General features: G+C 39.9%; 1 protein-coding gene across 3 annotated transcripts; it reads right to left on the reverse strand.

Annotated features, from left to right (window-relative positions):
• Window positions 1-4: 4 nt before the first annotated feature.
• LOC124262075 lies at window positions 5-19,047 on the reverse strand. Of its 3 annotated transcripts, none has more exons than XM_046696499.1 (8): window positions 18,946-19,047; window positions 16,049-16,536; window positions 14,847-14,955; window positions 11,613-11,729; window positions 8,896-9,002; window positions 5,118-5,191; window positions 2,728-2,911; window positions 5-676 (listed from the first exon to the last, which is right to left on the reverse strand). In XM_046696499.1, the coding sequence occupies exons 2-8, from the start codon at window positions 16,440-16,442 to the stop codon at window positions 543-545; spliced, it is 1,119 nt and encodes a 372-aa protein (XP_046552455.1). In that variant the 5' UTR covers window positions 16,443-16,536; window positions 18,946-19,047; the 3' UTR covers window positions 5-542. The 3 variants fall into 3 exon arrangements, with proteins under 3 accessions (XP_046552455.1, XP_046552454.1, XP_046552456.1); XM_046696498.1 differs by having other exon boundaries at window positions 18,961-19,046; XM_046696500.1 differs by lacking the exon at window positions 18,946-19,047 and adding an exon at window positions 15,152-15,266 and having other exon boundaries at window positions 16,049-16,165.
• Window positions 19,048-19,393: the final 346 nt, after the last annotated feature.

The raw sequence follows: 19,393 nt of genomic DNA on the forward strand, positions 1-19,393 counted from the left end.
GAGGTTGAGAAACACATATTTTATCAAACCATGTCTCACAGAAAGCGGTCATATCTTCGATCACCAGTCACAACAAACAGCTTGCAACCAACATACATGCTTTTGGTCAAGAGCCCATTTGCGAATAAATAGGACACAAAGCTGTGCTGACAGCATACAATCAAGTCCAGCTCTTTCAAGTTTAATGTGTCTGTCAGAATACTGCTTCCTGTGGTTTGGTGCTGGCTGGCTAGTGTCTGGTTGTACAAGCTATGAAGTAGAAGATACCTCTTCTCTGCTAGAACCTTTGTGGTGGCCATTTTGACTTAAATATATATAAAAAGTCATCTGCATTGAACTTGTTATATGACATTTATAAAAAACAGATCATATTGTCAGTAACCTATTTGACATATCAACTCACAGCGGTATATTCAGCAAATAAATCACCTGGTAAACATCAATAAATATGCAAATGATGCATTGTCATAAGGATCATAAATCCACACATGTAATACACCATTAACACAGACTTTGGCACAGTCCTAGTGTGGTAAGTTCTGTCATGATGACGTATGGTCAATGTGCTGCAGAATACTCATGATTTGCTCCACAATTATATCACAGTGTGGTCGATGTACAATATGGCCTCCCCTTTCGAAAAACAGGACACGTGCCAGCCAGTCATCAACGAAACCTAGAAAGAGAAGGTTGAGAATAGGGCACACAAACACACATTCAGTGAAAATAGGCACTGAAGCTAGATGATTGACAATCTATTTGGATCCAAACTTTTGTATGCTTCATCATCATCCACAATTTTAAAAAATAGTATATATGCACTAAATGTTGGTAGTATACAACATGATTAACCTCAGCACAATTGTTGATATCGATGATGTGAAGATGTGTAATCGCTGGGGAAGGTTTTTTTATGGGAGCTCAAGATACTTGGTTTAACCGAGTATTAAAAGATTTACCAGTTTGGTGCAAAATACACACAGAGGTATCATGCTCACAAACCAAGAAGCAAAGTCAGGGTAAATATGAGACCAACACTGATGCCTAAATCATATATACTGAACCACAAAGAAATGTTGCACCGATAGCGGTTTCTTAAAGCACACACTTTAATTTATTCTAATTAACAATCAAAATGGAGGATTGAGTTCAAACTTGACCATTATGGTTAACACATTTTCGGGAATCACATTTAGAGTTCACACAAACACAATCACCAAAAATGGTACCATAAAGATACCCCAAAGTCAGTATCGTGTTTGGCCTCCATGGGCATTGATGAAAACATTGCATCGTCTGTACATGGAATGAATTAGCCGGTTGATGAAGGCCATAGGCATTTTGGTCCATACTCTGAAAAATGCCTGATCGAGTCCAGCCGCAGTTGTCGGCCTTGGTTGGTGGTCATTCAGTCTTCTTTGAATCTTGTCCCAAAGGTGTTCTATTGGACTTAAATCTGGGCTGAGTGCAGGCTGTTGTAGCGTTTAGATGTCATGTTGTCATAGGAGGTCCAATGTTGGTCTTGGCAGTGTGGGCATGAGCGTTGTCTTGCTAGAAGATGTGATTTTTGTAATGTCCAAAATGTGGTGCAATGTGGTCACTATAGCGAGCAGCTGTCACGTCATTTCCTCATCATGGACCGAGATGTCAACTAACTGGTTCAAACCGATTGCACCCCACACTATGATGCTTGGACCACCCCAAAAGTCTCTTTCAACAATACACTCATTGGAAAACAGTTCCCCACGCCTTTACCATAGTCTAACTCTGCCATTGACTTCGAAACACAATATTGGTTTTCATGAGATGAAAATACAGTTCTCCATTGTCGATAACGCCAATTTCAATGCTGAGTTGCCCATTGCAGTCGGTTTGGGCGGTGATGAGCAGTGAGGACAGGACTAAGATAGGGTCTGTTACAGCAGAAATTTCTTCCGCGCAAACATCAATGCACTGTATCGGCACTGATGGATCTGTTGTGCGTGCCAATGGTCTGGCGTGCTGTTTCCGTCACTCTGATGAAGCGATTTTGCAGATGGTGGTGCACAATCTGTCGGTCTTGATGTCGTGATGTTACTGAAGGTCGCCCACTGCATGGACGGTCTTGGATGCTGTTAGTGACCTCATACCACTCCTGCAGTCGGTAGAATGTCCTAACTTGAACATTAAACTGATTTGCTACCCTCGGTGCAGTCGGGACAACTTGCAATCGTCCCAAGACTTCGTTCCTCTGATCCCTCGTAAGTCACGGCATGGATATGGTGTCAAAACGAAAATGATTTCAGGCGAGTTTGTGACTCGCTGTCATTGGTAGGGTTGTCACGAAATACACGTGCATTTTCATTTTCATGAATGTCATACAGAACCTTCTACCATGTCTGCCTTTTTCGGTGCGTTTAATCGATATGCTCTTTCATCAGAAAACACACTGATGTTGGTAATAACTGTCAATTTGGATTGAAAATCATGTTAACAAAACAGTACAATCATAAAAGATACACCACCTTGTAAGAACAAAATTTTGCAATTGGTTTTGAAAGGCGACGTTTCTTTTGTGTTTCAGTATAGTATCCTTGATTATAAGGGAAACAACTACACACACCAATGTGCAGCATTTTAAAATGTACCACCAGTGCCAATGATCAGCACTTACAAGGTTAACTGAAATATAACTAAAATAGTAAATACAAATTCTGTATGAGGAAACTGAATGATAAGACAGTCTACCTTGGAAAGGGTCCTTGGATGGTACGCTGTTGTCATCATAATGTACTATGTTCTGCTGGGGGATGTGGAGATGCTTGGTGATGACCTCAAGTGGAATCTCCAACTCTACAATCTTGTCTTTGATTGTGTGGGCTATAAACAATGGTATCTTCTTCTTCCTTATTTTTTGGACATGGTTGGCTATCTACAATGTCAAAATTCATTGTCGTAAGTGTTATATGTACTGTTTGATTCAGTCAGGTTTTTTTGCAAGTGAATGAGTTGGGTTTTACTCCGCTTTTAGCAATATTCCAGCAATATCATGGAAGGGGGACACCAGAAATGGGCTTCACACATTGTACCCATGTGAGGAATAGAAATCGGGTCTTCTGTCAGGTAATACTTAAAATGCCAAGCAATCACTAAAAACGGTCTTCGAAGTCCCAGGTGATAGGTAATGTTTCAAGGAAAAGCCAAATAAGTAAAGACATACTTTGGCCTCATTTTTATTAAATTGTAACATTTATTGTTACTGGGAGATGAAATTAAACTTAAAAATGTTTGGAATTGTTATCACAATATACTAGATGGGCACATTTCACAGCCAGTTTGTGAAACACATTAAAGGGTCAGAAAGATGACTACATTTCCCAATTAATTCCATGACGAAACTGTATTTCATCTTTGTTGTTCAAGATGAGAAAATGCCCTTATAACATCAAATCGCTATGGGTGATGCAGCAGAGATTGCATATGAGTAAAAACGTTTTGGGACATCATACAGGTACCCACAGGATATAAAACAAAACAAAAGGAATTGCTCTAGATAAGTGTCCCTTTAAGTAGTCAAAAGGAAGAGACCCTCAGTGACATGCTGCTAGCCCTTGTTGTAATGGCTGAAACATCCTTGTTGTAATGGTTCTCATCACCATCTGATCTCTGAACCATTTCCCTATTAGAATCTCATACTATTCACCTGGTCTCATCCCTACCAGAATTACTCCCCCCAGTTTCATATCCACCAGAATTTATTCCCCTGGTCTCAGTTCTACCAGAATTTATTCCCCTGGTCTCAGTTCTACCAGAATTTAATCCCCTTCAGATTTATTACTGGTCCCTGTTTCATCTCCACCAGAATTTACTCCTCCCAGTTTCATATCCACCATGTTTCATTATTTACTCCTGTTTCATATCCACCAATATTTACTCCTCCCAGTTTCATATCCATCAGTATTTACTCCTCCCTGTTTCAGTTTCACCAGAATTTACTTCTCCCAGATTCATATCCACCAGTATTTACTCCTCCCTGCTTCATATCTGCCAGTATTTACTCCTCCCTGTTTCATATCCACCAGTATTTACTCCTCCCAGTTTCATATCCACCAGTATTTACTCCTCCCTGTTTCATATCCACCAGTAATTACTCCTCCCTGTTTCAGTCAAGAATTTACTCCTATCCACCAGAATTTACTCCTCCCAGTTTCATATCCACCAGTATTTACTCCTCCCTGTTTCATATCCACCAGTAATTACTCCTCCCTGTTTCAGTTCCATCAGAATTTACTCCTCTCAGTTTCAGCTCTGCCAGAATGTACTCTTAGAAGTTTCAAATCTACCAGAATTTACTAGTCCCAGTTTCAGATCTACCAGAATTGACTCCTCCCAGTTTCAGATCTACCAGAATTTACTCCTCCCTGTTTTACCTTACTCCCAGTTTCAGATCTACCAGAAGAATAGATCTACCAGAATTACACCTCCCATCTTCAGCTTTACCAGGACTGCCTCCTTGGTGTAGTGGTTAGAGCGTCCACCAGGAGAGCGGAAGGTTGCGGGTTTGATCCCTGGCCACGTCATACCAAAAGATGTTAAAATATGGTACTTGTTGGTTCCTGTCTGGCACTTGGCATTAATGGGTACAAAGGACTGGTTGGTTCAGAGTCAGTATAATGTGTCTGAGAGGGGTATTCATGCTTCACTGTAGCATGGTATCTCAGTGAGCTAGCACCCAAAAACCAGCTTTAAGTCTGGGCTAGTACAAGCAGCCACACATACACACACATGCACGTTGACATGAGCGAAATATTCTTAAGTATGACGTTAAACCCCACCTCACCTCACCTCATCATCTTTACCAGAATTTACTCATCACCTTCTTCACTATATCAACAATACTCAGCTCCATTGTTCTTTAGCTATTCCCATCTCAGCTTCAGTAGACACTCTCATCCCATTTTCAGCTCAGTTAGACAAACTCATCCCCTTCTCAGCATTTAACGAATCCATCTTATAATGGAAATTGAAATATGACAATGATGACAAGTTGAGGGGGGCAGAGTAAGATTTTAACAAGATATGTATCTGACGCTATAAGTAAGATATCAGTTCTACTTGTATCCAATCAGTCTACTCACATTGTGAAACTCTGGCCCTGCCAGCAAATGCTGGGATGCAACTAAATCAGTTCCTGCTTGAGCTCCGGAAAAACCTGAAATATAAAAATACTGCCTGTCATGATGTTCTCTTTTGAATCTCTGTCACCAGCACGACCAGCTGTAATGAAACATATGACTTGCTGGGTAACAACTTCTTGCTTACTGCATAGAGCGATGTTTTGGTGCAGATTTTCAGCTGGAAAAAGGTGTAAGAATCTACATCGTAGCTCCGCTCAATGCAATTAACAAAAGTAAAGTCGTAAAGTCATATGCTTTATTATTGACTCACCAACATCCAGAATGTTGATCAAGCAATTACCATCAGCTGTATCATTATTGATTATTCAAGAGTAACTGTTAGAGTAAATAGAGGATATTATGAGTGCCCATGTTGTACTATGTTTACGACACAAGTGCCTAAATGTTGGTATTTCCAGAGCGAGAGCGAGTGATATACTGATATTTAGGCACGAGTGTCGTAAGATAGTATGATATGGGCACAAACATAATATTCTGTTTTTTACCGAAGTCGTCAACTTGAGGAAAATAAACCCGAATCTACTTTAAAACATAGGCTGGCTACCTGCCATCGCTGCATGTAGAACGCAACGTGACAGAAGAAACGTGACGTCATAGCATTGTTCATGACGTCATGTCACCATGACAAAGTGATATTTTGCCCTAGTGCATTGTATGAAAAATATTTTCCCCAATATTAGATAATAAAGCAATATAAGATCTACACAACATATATGTGGCAGATACATTGTACATAGTAGACACAAGTCACTCGATAGTTTTATTGATATTTGTATATAAACAATCAGTTCTACAGCTGCAGGTCTATTGCTTCTTTTTTTTATTTTGACTACTCTATCAATAGGTCTGGTATTTTGACTACTCTATCAATAGGTCTGGTATTTTGACTACTCTCTCTATCAATAGGTCTGGTATTTTGACTACTCTATCAATAGGTCTGGTATTTTGACTACTCTATCAATAGGTCTGGTATTTTGACTACTCTCTCTATCAATAGGTCTGGTATTTTGACTACTCTCTCTATCAATAGGTCTGGTATTTTGACTACTCTATCAATAGGTATGGTATTTTGACTACTCTCCCTATCAATAGGTCTGGTATTTTGACTACTCTCTCCATCAATAGGTCTGGTATTTTGACTACTCTCTCCATCAATAGGTCTGGTATTTTGACTACTCTATCAATAGGTCTGGTATTTTGACTACTCTCTCTATCAATAGGTCTGGTATTTTGACTACTCTATCAATAGGTCTGGTATTTTGACTATTCTCTCTATCAATAGGTCTGGTATTTTGACTACTCTATCAATAGGTCTGGTATTTTGACTACTCTATCAATAGGTCTGGTATTTTGACTACTCTCTCTATCAATAGTTCTGGTATTTTGACTACTCTCTCTATCAATAGGTCTGGTATTTTGACTACTCTCTCTATCAATAGGTCTGGTATTTTGACTACTCTCTCTATCAATAGGTCTGGTATTTTGACTACTCTCTCTATCAATAGGTCTGGTATTTTGACTACTCTCTCTATCAATAGGTCTGGTATTTTGACTACTCTCTCTATCAATAGGTCTGGTATTTTGACTACTCTCTATCAATAGGTCTGGTATTTTGACTACTCTCTCCATCAATAGGTCTGGTATTTTGACTACTCTATCTATCAATAGGTCTGGTATTTTGACTACTCTATCAATAGGTCTGGTATTTTGACTACTCTATCAATAGGTCTGGTATTTTGACTAATCTCTCAATCAATAGGTCTGGTATTTTGACTACTCTATCAATAGGTCTGGTATTTTTACTACTCCGTCAATAGGTCTGGTATTTTTACTACTCTCTGTATCAATAGTTCTGGTATTTTGACTACTCTCTCTATCAATTGGTCTGGTATTTTGACTACTCTCTCTATCAATAGGTCTGGTATTTTGACTACTCTATCAATAGGTCTGGTATTTTGACTACTCTCTCTATCAATAGGTCTGGTATTTTGACTACTCTCTCTATCAATAGGTCTGGTATTTTGACTACTCCGTCAATAGGTCTGGTATTCTTACTACTCTCTCTATCAATAGTTCTGTTATTTTGACTACTCTCTCTATCAATAGGTCTGGTATTTTGACTACTCTCTATCAATAGGTCTGGTATTTTGACTACTCTATCAATAGGTCTGGTATTTTGACTAATCTCTCCATCAATAGGTCTGGTATTTTGACTACTCTATCAATAGGTCTGGTATTTTGACTACTCTATCAATAGGTCTGGTATTTTGACTACTCTCTCTATCAATAGGTCTGGTATTTTTACTACTCTCTCTATCAATAGGTCTGGTATTTTGACTACTCTCTCAATCAATAGGTCTGGTATTTTGACTACTCTCTCTATCAATAGGTCTGGTATTTTGACTACTCTCTCTATCAATAGGTCTGGTATTTTGACTACTCCGTCAATAGGTCTGGTATTTTGACTACTCTCTCTATCAATAGTTCTGGTATTTTGACTACTCTCTCTATCAATAGGTCTGGTATTTTGACTACTCTATCAATAGGTCTGGTATTTTGACTACTCTATCAATAGGTCTGGTATTTTGACTACTCTATCAATAGGTCTGGTATTTTGACTACTCTCCATCAATAGGTCTGGTATTTTGACTACTCTCTCCATCAATAGGTCTGGTATTTTGACTACTCTATCAATAGGTCTGGTATTTTGACTACTCTATCAATAGGTCTGGTATTTTGACTACTCTATCAATAGGTCTGGTATTTTGACTACTCTCTCTATCAATAGGTCTGGTATTTTGACTACTCTCTCCATCAATAGGTGTGGTATTTTGACTACTCTCTCCATCAATAGGTCTGGTATTTTGACTACTCACTCTATCAGTAGGTCTGGTATTTTGAATCAGACTAGTCTCATACTACTATTAGCTCTATAGCTAGTATAATTCTAGTTTAATTAAGGGTAGTTAGGTAGGGTTTACACATTATCATGTGGCCTGATTCAGTCAATGCTGACTGGCTTTCCCTTTTTTATTATTTCAGATTTGCACTTCACATGCACCCTTTGCACACCCATGAAGATCCGGGTTAGAATTGATCTTCAGTAATCCATGCTTGTCATAAGAGGTGACTAACGGGATCGGATGGTCAGACTTGCTGACTTGGTTGACACATGTCATCATATCCCAATAGATCGATGCTCATGCTCTGGATCACTAGATTGTCTGGTCCAGACTTGATTATTTACAGATCGCCGAAAATAGCGGAATATTGCTGCGGCAATCTAACTTATCTCACCCACTCATCCTTTGCACAAGCAAGATGTTTTCTGTAGATTTTGAAGTCAGCCTCTTAAACTTGGCTGTAGTTAGGTACCCTTGGTTATCAGGCTTGATAGGGTTGTAACATCTGCACCATAAACGGGGTAGGTGGGTGGGTTGGGGTTTGTTAGACTAAATGTTCTTTGCCTGTAACAAGTGTCTTGGACTTTATTATATCAATGCACTAACCCGGTTAGATGTAAATAGCAGTTAAAGTGTTTGCTTAGCATGCAAAATATCTATATTCAATTCCCCACATGTGTACAACGTGTGAAACCCTTTTTCTGGTGTCCCCCGTCATTATATTGCTGTAATATTTCAAAAAGCATGAGTATGCTATTAGTAAACCATATTGTACATGTCAATCAGGTCTAAACAATAAACCAGTGTTAACTTACCAAGGTTTTTGTATAATCTACTCAACAGAGGCAGTGTTACAGGATGCAGAGTTTCAACACGAAGCAGAGAGGACATGGCCCTCACCACGAAGTGGGGACGGATTGTTCTGTTGCAGAAATAAAACAGAATATATCAATAAAAAATGCACAAACTCATACACTTGATTCCTATTAAGCAACCACAAACACAGCTTTAGGGAGAAGAGTGTGTACTTAAAATATAACAATAGTACTCCAATGACACTAATGGTCACACGCGACTTAGTTCTGGTTTTGGAAAATGAAAAAGCTGATTGTGTAGTGATTTTGTAGGTTATGGGCTTATCCCCAGCAATTTTGCCCTTTATTCTACTGCCAAAAGGTACTTGTTATTTTGGAGTATGAGAGGAGTAGGACTGTGTGAGGAGTTGGAATGTGTGAGGAGTTGGACTGGGCGAGGAGTTGAAAAGTGTGGAGGAGTTGGTCTGTGTGAGGAGTTGGACTGGGTAAGGAATCAGACAGGGTGAACAAAATTGGACTGGGCGAGGAGTTGGACTGTGTGAGGAGTTGGACTGTGTGAGAGTTGGACTGTGTGAGGAGTTGGACTGGGCAAGGAGTTGGACTGTTTGAGGAGTTGGACTGAGGAGTTGGACTGGGTGAGGAGTTGGACTGTGAGGAGTTGGACTGTGTGAGGAGGAGTGAGGAGTTGGACTGTGTGAGGAGTTGGACTGGGCAAGGAGTTGGACTGTGTGAGGAGTTGGACTGTGTGAGGAGTTGGACTGTGTGAGGAGTTGGACTGTTTGAGGAGTTGGACTGTGTGAGGAGTTGGACTGTGTGAGGAGTTGGACTGTGTGAGGAGTTGGACTGTGTGAGGAGTTGGACTGTGTGAGGAGTTGGACTGTTTGAGGAGTTGGACTGTGTGAGGAGTTGGACTGTGTGAGGAGTTGGACTGTGTGAGGAGTTGGACTGTGCAAGGAGTTGGACTGTGTGAGGAGTTGGACTGGGCAAGGAGTTGGACTGTGTGAGGAGGAGGTGGGACTGTGAGGAGTGGACTGTGTGAGGAGTTGGACTGGGCGAGGAGAGTTGGACTGTGTGAGTGGAGTTGAGTTGGACTGTGTGAGTTGGAGTTGGACTGTGTGAGGAGTTGGACTGAGGAGTTGGACTGTGTGAGGAGTTGGACTGTGTGAGGAGTTGGACTGGACTGTGTGAGGAGTTGGACTGTGTGAGGAGTTGGACTGTGTGAGGAGTTGGACTGTGTGAGGAGTTGGACTGTGTGAGGAGTTGGACTGTGTGAGGAGTTGGACTGAGGTGAGGAGTTGGACTGTGTGAGGAGTGGACTGTGTGGAGGAGAGTTGACTGTGTGAGGAGTTGGACTGTGTGACTGTGTGGAGTTGGACTGGGCTGAGTCTGGTGTGAGGAGTTGGACTGTGTGAGGAGTTGGACTGTGTGAGGAGTTGGACTGTGTGAGGGAGTTGGACTGTGTGAGGAGCTTGGAGTTGGACTGTTTGGGACTGTTTGAGGAGTTGGACTGTTTGAGGAGTTGGACTGTGTGAGGAGTTGGACTGTGTGAGGAGTTGGACTGTGTGAGGAGTTGGACTGTGTTGAGGAGTTGGACTGTGTGAGGAGTTGGACTGTTGAGGAGTTGGACTGTGTGAGGAGTTGGACTTGGACTGGGCAAGGAGTTGGACTGTGTGAGGAGTTGGACTGTGTGAGGAGTTGGACTGTGTGAGGAGTTGGACTGGGCAAAGAGTTGGACTGTGTGAGGAGTTGGACTGGGCAAGGAGTTGGACTGAGTTGAGGACTGGACTGTGTGAGGAGTTGGACTTGGGCAGTTGGACTGTGTGAGGAGTTGGACTGGGTGAGGAGTTGGACTGTTTGAGGAGTTGGACTGTGAGGAGTTGGACTGTGTGAGGAGTTGGACTGTGTGAGGAGTTGGACTGTTTGAGGAGTTGGACTGTGTGAGGAGTTGGAGGAGTTGGTGGAGGAGTTGGACTGGGTGAGGAGTTGGACTGTTTGAGGAGTTGGACTGTTGGACTGTTTGAGGAGTTGGACTGTGTGAGGAGTTGGACTGTGTGAGGAGTTGGACTGTGTGAGGAGTTGGACTGTGTGAGGAGTTGGACTGTGTGAGGAGTTGGACTGTGTGAGGAGTTGGACTGTGTGAGGAGTTGGACTGTGTGAGGAGTTGGACTGTGTGACTGTGTGAGGAGTTGGACTGTGTGAGGAGTTGGACTGTGTGAGGAGTTGGACTGTGAGGAGTTGGACTGTGTGAGGAGTTGGACTGGGCAAGGAGTTGGACTGTGTGAGGAGTTGGACTGTGTGAGGAGTTGGACTGTGTGAGGAGTTGGACTGTGTGAGGAGTTGGACATTGGACTGTGTGAGGAGTTGGACAGATGACTTGCACAGGGTGAGGAGATTAACTGAGGTGACAGATAGGGGTGAAACAGTATGCCCTTACCACGGTATGGTACATATTGCAGTACAAAGCCTTCGGTTCAGTCTGTTTTGGTTCGGTATATGAGATATGATCATAATGCAGAAAAGAAAAGAAACACATAGATTTTGACAAAATGATTTGATTTCTAGACATGTTAAAAAAGGTTAAAAAGGTTAATAAAATGACAGTATGCAAACCCAAAATACCAATTTGTTTTATTGCAATACGGTATATCTAACCAAAGGCAATATACTGCAGTTCTACTAATACCCTATTAACCCTAGTGTCACCCCTAGTGTCAGACCTATGAGGGTTTACTCCCACAGGGCTCAGGAAGCCAGCAGATCTGAAAGTGTCCCATTCAGCCAGTAGCTTGTAGCACAGCCAGGATCCAGCACTGTGGGTCAACAGCATATCCACTCTGAAACAACCAAACAAGTTCCTTATATTGATCAATTGTCCAAATAATATCTGGCAAAGTATGTTGCTGAACCTGAAAGAATTGCCCTTTTCATGGTACCTCCAATTTGATTGATTGATTCTTTGAATAAAACTGGACCTGCTGAAATCTGTTCTTGCATGGAAATAAAAGTGAAACAAGAATAAAGGAGAACAAAAGGTAAATTGGAGAAGATCTGTCTTTCTCTTTGATGTCTTTTGCCCCTTGATGTCAATTGGAATGTGATTCCAAAGTGTGAAACATTAGCAAAACATTTGATTCCACATGGTTTTGGAATATGAACGATCTGATTGTTACTGACCAGAGAGACCAGACTGGTTGATGGTGCTGTACCAGCATCTGAATAAGCTGATTTGGGTATTGGAGGTGGAGACCGAAGAAGATTTTCTCTAAAGACATGAATGGTTCTGTCAAACACTTCCAATCTGATCTGACCCTCCTGATTGATTGTGTGATCCTATCATCACTCCCTAGTCGATTGCAAATCCAGTCAATCATTTTGATGATCTCCATGGTGAATGTTCGATCCCATCGAATGCTCCAAATCTCCCAGAATGGTCATATTCTTAGAACAGCAATCATCCTCTTGATCACCTGTGATCAAAAGTGATCGTCTCCTTGGTCAATTGCAGATTCTGTCAAATGTTCTTATGATCTCAAAATGAATTTTCTGATCCGATTGACAACACCCCAGTAAAAGTCTCAAATGTTTACACGATCGTGAAGTTGATCGTCTGATCATTTTGATCGCTCCCTAGTCATCTGCAAATCCTGCTGAACATTCATACAACCTCAAGTGAGATTTTCCTCCAACTAATCGCTCCCTAACTGATTGCATATTCTATGGATTATTAAGAAATCCCTATCAGGGTTCGAAATACCCCATATACTAGTGTGCCATGGCACGGTAAATACAGAAATGGCACGGCTAAAAAATGTTCTCGGTGCCCTTTTGACATGCCTAATTTTTTAAGAGACACATAACTAACATTTAGTCATTTAATCCCCCAAACAATATTTTTTTTTCCAAATTGAATAATACCATACATATTTGAATGCTCATAAACCCATTTCTTTATTTAACAATAAATTTCAAATGATCATCATCATTGTCATTTATTCTAAAAACATGTGGGCATACTCGATTTCAGAAAGGCACACCTAAAATATTTGTCTGGTGCCCTAAGGAGAATGTCAAATCATGTCAATTTCTGTATAATGATCTGCCTGATCGTTCCTCCAATGATTGTCTGATGCTGACCAACCACATATATAAGTCTTCCTTGTTTCACTGTCCTGATGTCCACCTTGAAGGTTGAACAAATGTGTCACTACCTTGGAGGGATGCGTCTTTGCTTTCCATCATCCCTATTGGACGGTTTAAATTTAGGTAGAAGTGGAACATCTTCAGACTCAGCATGATACACAAATCTTAAACTGACCCAAGAGGTCAAATCTCTATAAAAGCTGGTCCAGATGATGGTGGAGTGCAGTTTGGGAAGAGGATGGATCTAATGGGTCTGTTTCTTGAACAAGAAGGGGCACCTGCTAAACTCTTCCTCACTTTGAAGGAACTACAAGTAAGTTCCTCAGCAGTTACAAAAGCCACTGTGACATTTAGAGACAAAAATAGTTGCTCCAGCAAGAGTAAACTTTCCTTTTCTAACTATTCATATTAACAGTAAAATCTTTGTGTAAACAGAAATCTATTAAGATTGTAAATTCCAATTCAAAGGATACACTTTATATATTGATGAATTCTCTCTCTGTAACTAAATGTCTTCACTCAGTCATGATAGACAAGAGAATGACTAAATTAGGGAAGGCACAGTGCCTACCCAGGCTGCCACTGTAATGACATCCCTAGGACAGGCATCAATAAAGTGCTTCACACACTATACTGATGTTGTCAGTCACACCAGGGCATGAGGAACTGTCACCCCATCAGGGATTTATCTGCAGCTGTCAGAGACTTAGTTTGTTGCAAATCATGGAAATATCAGTCAATATTTCTCTTTACTATTATCATTATACAGGGTCAGTCATAACTAATGTTAGGGCTTTGCAGAGGCAGCCTGCATTTCACTGATGACAAATAAAGAAGCCTTTAGGCATATTTTTACATTACTACCTTTAATGTTACATTACCATTGCATTTCCGACAATAATAACTATTAACATCTCATTTTGTGTACAAAGTAATATTGTATTTCTGAATTGCCACTTATCATGGAATCTAAGATGAATTCCTGCCTTAATAAAGATGAAAACATTACTTTGTTGCAGTCAAGGACCGGATAATGTCACAGTAACATGTTCTGCTGTCCAGGTTGTTTTCATTAAGATTATTGCTAATACACTGACATTTCTGAAAGAGAGCAAAATAGTTCCTTTATTGTTTTATTCATTCCCTTGCTTTGCTTTAATTTATCAAGAAAGAAACATGTATTGGCCAATCTAAACTTAAACAAAGTAAAAGATTAAGTGATGATTTTCTTTCATATACAGTTCCTTAATATGTTTGACATGGTTGATACACCTTGGTCACTATAGTCTGTTTGCAGTGAAAACGTACCGATGAATTTCACTTTCAACAAAAATGTAAATCAAATAAAGTGAAATTTAGATTGCGAATCCTCATAACTTTACCTTGCCATTTGAACATTTAAAACTCAAAATTTTATTCACCTTAGGATACAAGTTGTTTAACAAACAAGTTTCAAATTGCTATTATTGGTTTTTATTACAAGGGGTATACGCCTTTGTAATACAAACCAATAATAGCAATTTGAAACTATGATCGTTTGTTAGACAACTTTTATCCTAATAAAATAAATTTTTGTTTAGCTTGAAGTAAGAGGAAATCCAAAAGTAATGTATTTGTTTAAAATCTAACACATTTGTGAAACAAACCATGAAAGATAATCAGGGTGGTTAAGGGATTTGAACATCAAGCCAAGGGTTTCAGCATGTCTGAAAGAAACACTGTGTTGCAGCCACTGTGACACCCGGTCACCTGGGCCCATTATTACTAGAAACCAGCAAATATATTTACAAGAATAATAAGGAGAGAGTTACCTGTGAATACCCACAGTCTCTAATATTGTTTTGAGGGTGAGAGCTCTGCCTTGAGTTGTGAAGTCAAAGTGATTCAGCTTCCATGTTTCAAGCATACTTCCTTGAAATCCTGAAACAAGATATTCGTTGGCTTTATTCTGCCATGACACCTACCCATTATCGCAACAAATCACATTATCCATTAATAATTTGTTAGACAAATGTATTGATGATTGCAGCCTAGATTTATGATAAGGATTTTGCCCACATGGTAAACTTTCATTGAAATGACTGCTGTAACAATTTCAGTCTACAAGTGCATCTACCTTATCTTTGGAGCTGCGGGGTAGCCTAGCGGTTAAAGCACTTGCCAGTCACACAGAGGGTCTGAGTTCAATCCCCAATAGTATAACGTGTGAAGCTCATTTCTGGTGTTCCCCACTAGAAAACAATATTTACAAGGAAGGAAACAAGGATAAGGAATCAGTACTAAAACTTAAGTTGCATCAGTATCATATGAAACATGTATCAAGTTTTATCAACATTTTCAAATCAAGGCATGACAGTTCATAGACAACATCTTCATTGTTTGTAATAACGGTTCAAGGCCCCGTTCCTCAAAATGATCGTTCTAAGATGATCGTAACTCCCATACTTTAACATAGACTTACGACTGTCGTAGCGCTACGATCGCTTTGAGGAACGGAGCCCAGGGCAACGTCTTTATCCTTCATCAGGTGAATAATGAGTAAACATATGGAGTACAAACATGCTGATGTAGGAGAGTGTGGAGTCATTCTCAAATATGACATCCTTACCTTGTCAGCTTGCAATTGATAATGGGGTTAATCTCTTTCGTTCTGTGAGAAAGGCATCCGACTTCAGATCTAAAAGTCAGTGTTTTGAATTCCAGCACAACAGTTGGAAATAGTATGGCCGCAACACTTATGGTCAGTTTTCACCTGAATCCATAAAAGTGTCTCAATGTTCTTCAAACGTCTTAATGGGGTGTGGGGGTAGCCTAATGGTTAAAGAGTTGGCTCGTCACGCCGAAGACCCGAGTTCGATTCCCCACATGGGTACAATGTGTGAAGCCCATTTCTGGTGTCCCCCGCCATGATGTTGCTGGAATATTGCTAAAAGCGGCGTAAAACCAAACTCAGTCAGTCAGTCAGTCAAACGTCTTAATACGTGTTAAACTTAAATATTTGTAGAACATGTACCTGGAAATGTTGGTGCAACAACACGGATTCCTCTCTTGTGTAGCTGAGAAATGAGCGGCTCGAAGTCCTCTCCTTGTCCCTGCAGTCCGTGGATTCCTAACACAATCGGCTTGTCCGTCGCTCCACGGTGGGTGTCAATAACATTCACTGTACATTCAATGTCAGTGGCACCATCAAGCACACTCTTCTGGTGTATTTGATACTTGTGGTACCAGCTTGAGGGCAGTGACGATGTACACATTGGTCTGTTCCTGACACATGATACTGAGATACCTTGCAGTTTCGAGGAAAGTGGATAATTGAGACTGCTGGCTCTTTCTTGGCGACATCTCAAGTTTATTTGATGAAAACACATTTTGTGCCTTGCAGCTGACCTTATCAAATGATTTGCCATTTCTTGGATACCAACACTTCCAGAAACCTATACCTGCTTAATGTAGATAATGGCTTTAGGACAACAAGCGTGATCTTCTTTATGTTCTTTATTCCTGAAAAAGTGAAACAAACACATGATTCTTGCTTCCAACAATTTGAGTAGATCTTACTGCTATATATATTTTACTCAACATGCTCCATTATCTGCTAGTGTATATGGCCATGATGACACGAATAAGCTTAAATATGCCTCAAATTTGCATACTTGAAAACAAATATGATCATATATATGATATATGTTTTAAATATTGCTGCCTAACTTACGGATAAGTAGCTGTTGTTAAATCCACCTGATTATCAGGGCAGTTATGATTCGCTCACGTAATCAGTGAATCAAATCGTATCCTTCCAGGAATTCAATTTGTTACTCACAAAGACTAGAATAGAATATTCCTGACTTTTTGAAAAGGAGTGTTTATACTTAAATTTTTGGTGTTATTTATCAAAATGCACACAATGGAATACATCCAAGCCAGGCCAGATAATACTCTTATGTATATAATTTGGCAAAATGTGATCACTGATTATTGTCATGATAAATCAACCTTGTCAACATAGTCAAAACATGTCAGATCATTATTTCACTGAATAACATGAATAGTACATCAACAGTTCACTATCATTCGTACCCCAATATTTGAGATACATGTCGTATTCGACTCAGGGTGGAAACTTTGCAGCCCTACTCATTATCTCCAAAGGAAGCACTACAGTAAACCTACACTAACACCTGGATCTATTTCTATGGTTCTTTTCTTTTTTTGTAATTAATATTTTATTTCTGAATCTCTGTTACATGCAGAACCAGACATAAAACTGAAACTGACATTAGGTAGAAAACTAAAACTGAATGAAACTAAAACAGAGGTTCTCCTTGTTGGGAAACCAAAGAGCTTGGAGAAATTTAACATCGATAATGTGAAGATTGGTTCAGCTAACATCACACCGTCAGCTTTGATAAAAGATCTTGGTGCTTATATTGATTCGGGCCTGTCTCTAGATTCGCATGTGGATAAGTTGTGTCATACCTGCTATTACCACCTCAGACTCATTGGGACGATTAGGAAGCACATCACAATGGAAAGTGCCCACACTCTTGTGAGATGCCTTGTAACATCCAGATTGGATTACTGTAATAGCCTTCTATACGGACTCACCAACGGACATCTCAATAAACTACAAAAGTCCAAAATACAGCAGCACGTATTATATCCCTTACCACTAAGCGAGACCATATCACCCCTGTACTCTCATCATTACACTGGCTTCCAATCAAGTTCGGATTGACTTCAAACTTCTTTGCATTGTGTATAAATGTTTGCATAATCAAGCTCCTTCATATCTCTCTGAACTTCTCACTGTGTACTCCCCTACCAGAACTCTCAGATCTCAAGACCAATGTCTTCTCTCCGTTCCCAAAGTTCTCCTTTCTTCTTTTGGCAAGAGGTCTATCCAGTATGCTGGCCTACTCTGTGGAATTCTCTCCCTCTCCACATAAAGCAGTCATGCACATTGGAAACTTTCAAAATTAAGTTGAAGACTTTCTTTTTTTCCAAAGCCTATCCCTAAAATCAATCTTTCTGTCATCAATTTCAATGTATATTTATTTTGCTATTTTATCCTCTGTATGCATTGTATGTATGCTTTTATGTAGCGCCTTGAGCATGTATCAGTGGGTGGAAAATGGCGCGCTAAAAATATCTATTATTATTATTAGTTCATTGTACAACATCCACTTAGTATAGAACTTAACTTAATCTAAATGTAATGTAGCACATGCATTCAAGATAAAATAATAACAGTTTGCACCCTTCTTAACTGACAACAGTTTCCTGATATCATAAAGTTGGGCAAAAGATGTGGGTTTACTTATTTTCTACTATTACTATGGTTCTTGTGATGACAGAGTACCTGGCATGGGGGTAAGCAGGATATGCATTTCCATGATTGAATTAAAATTAATCATTCTCAGATTCCATTTAGATATGGACTTAACAAAATGCTACTGCTGGTAGAAGAGGGCTGTCAGTGTTACGTGAAGCATTTACTGAGTATTGTAGTTCTTAATGATTATACATGGAATACATTTTAAAAATAATTAATAAATTTTAAGTTAGGTACCAAATTATAAGATAGCATTTATTCCTAAACATGCATACACATCATCTCAAGGTGTAAGGTAGCCCAGAGGTCAAAGCATTAATTAACTTATCACACCGCAGGCCTGGGTATAGCTTGACTTCAGTGTTTGGAGTTTACTTCAAAATCTCACGGTTTAGTGAGTTTAAACTACTATGTTACAGTACGTAGAATGACTTTTTAACTTCTTGCTACGAATGGGGTTCAAAGTCCACATGTGACTAAGATTGCCTATCCCTGTGAACTTCAAGACCACCAGAACGTTAAGTAATAGACCACTGGCATGAGATGAATCGTAGAACAACAGTAATCAAAATACGCACCCGATCTATACAGACCTAAACCTTCTTCTCATCGTGTTAACACGAAAACAGCAAACACATGGGTGACAGTGCAGACGACATGACTTGTGTTTACCTTTGATTCCTTACAACGACTTAGACGCCGCTATCTGCTACATGTAATGTACAGAGTTTCTATAACATTACCTCCCCCTTACTCCATACTCCGGCGCCATTGGCTAATTTGCTTATCACTTGACTCTTGTCTCTTTGTTTGTAAACGAACGTGCTTTTCTAAAACCCATAACAGACCGCAAGCCGCTATGTGCACAGAAAATATTGTTTGACATAATTATATAGGTGTGCACCAGTACAACTGCACCTGTGAGATGCCAAATCATCACCTCACTTTCCATACGGGAAATAAAATGTTGAGTCATCACTGCGCTTTGGGCAACATATACTATCGCCTACGAACAACCATTTCTTG

This window comes from Haliotis rubra, unplaced genomic scaffold (genome assembly GCF_003918875.1).
Source record: "Haliotis rubra isolate DU_JTF1 unplaced genomic scaffold, ASM391887v1 Scf82, whole genome shotgun sequence".
Lineage (NCBI taxonomy): Eukaryota > Metazoa > Mollusca > Gastropoda > Lepetellida > Haliotidae > Haliotis > Haliotis rubra.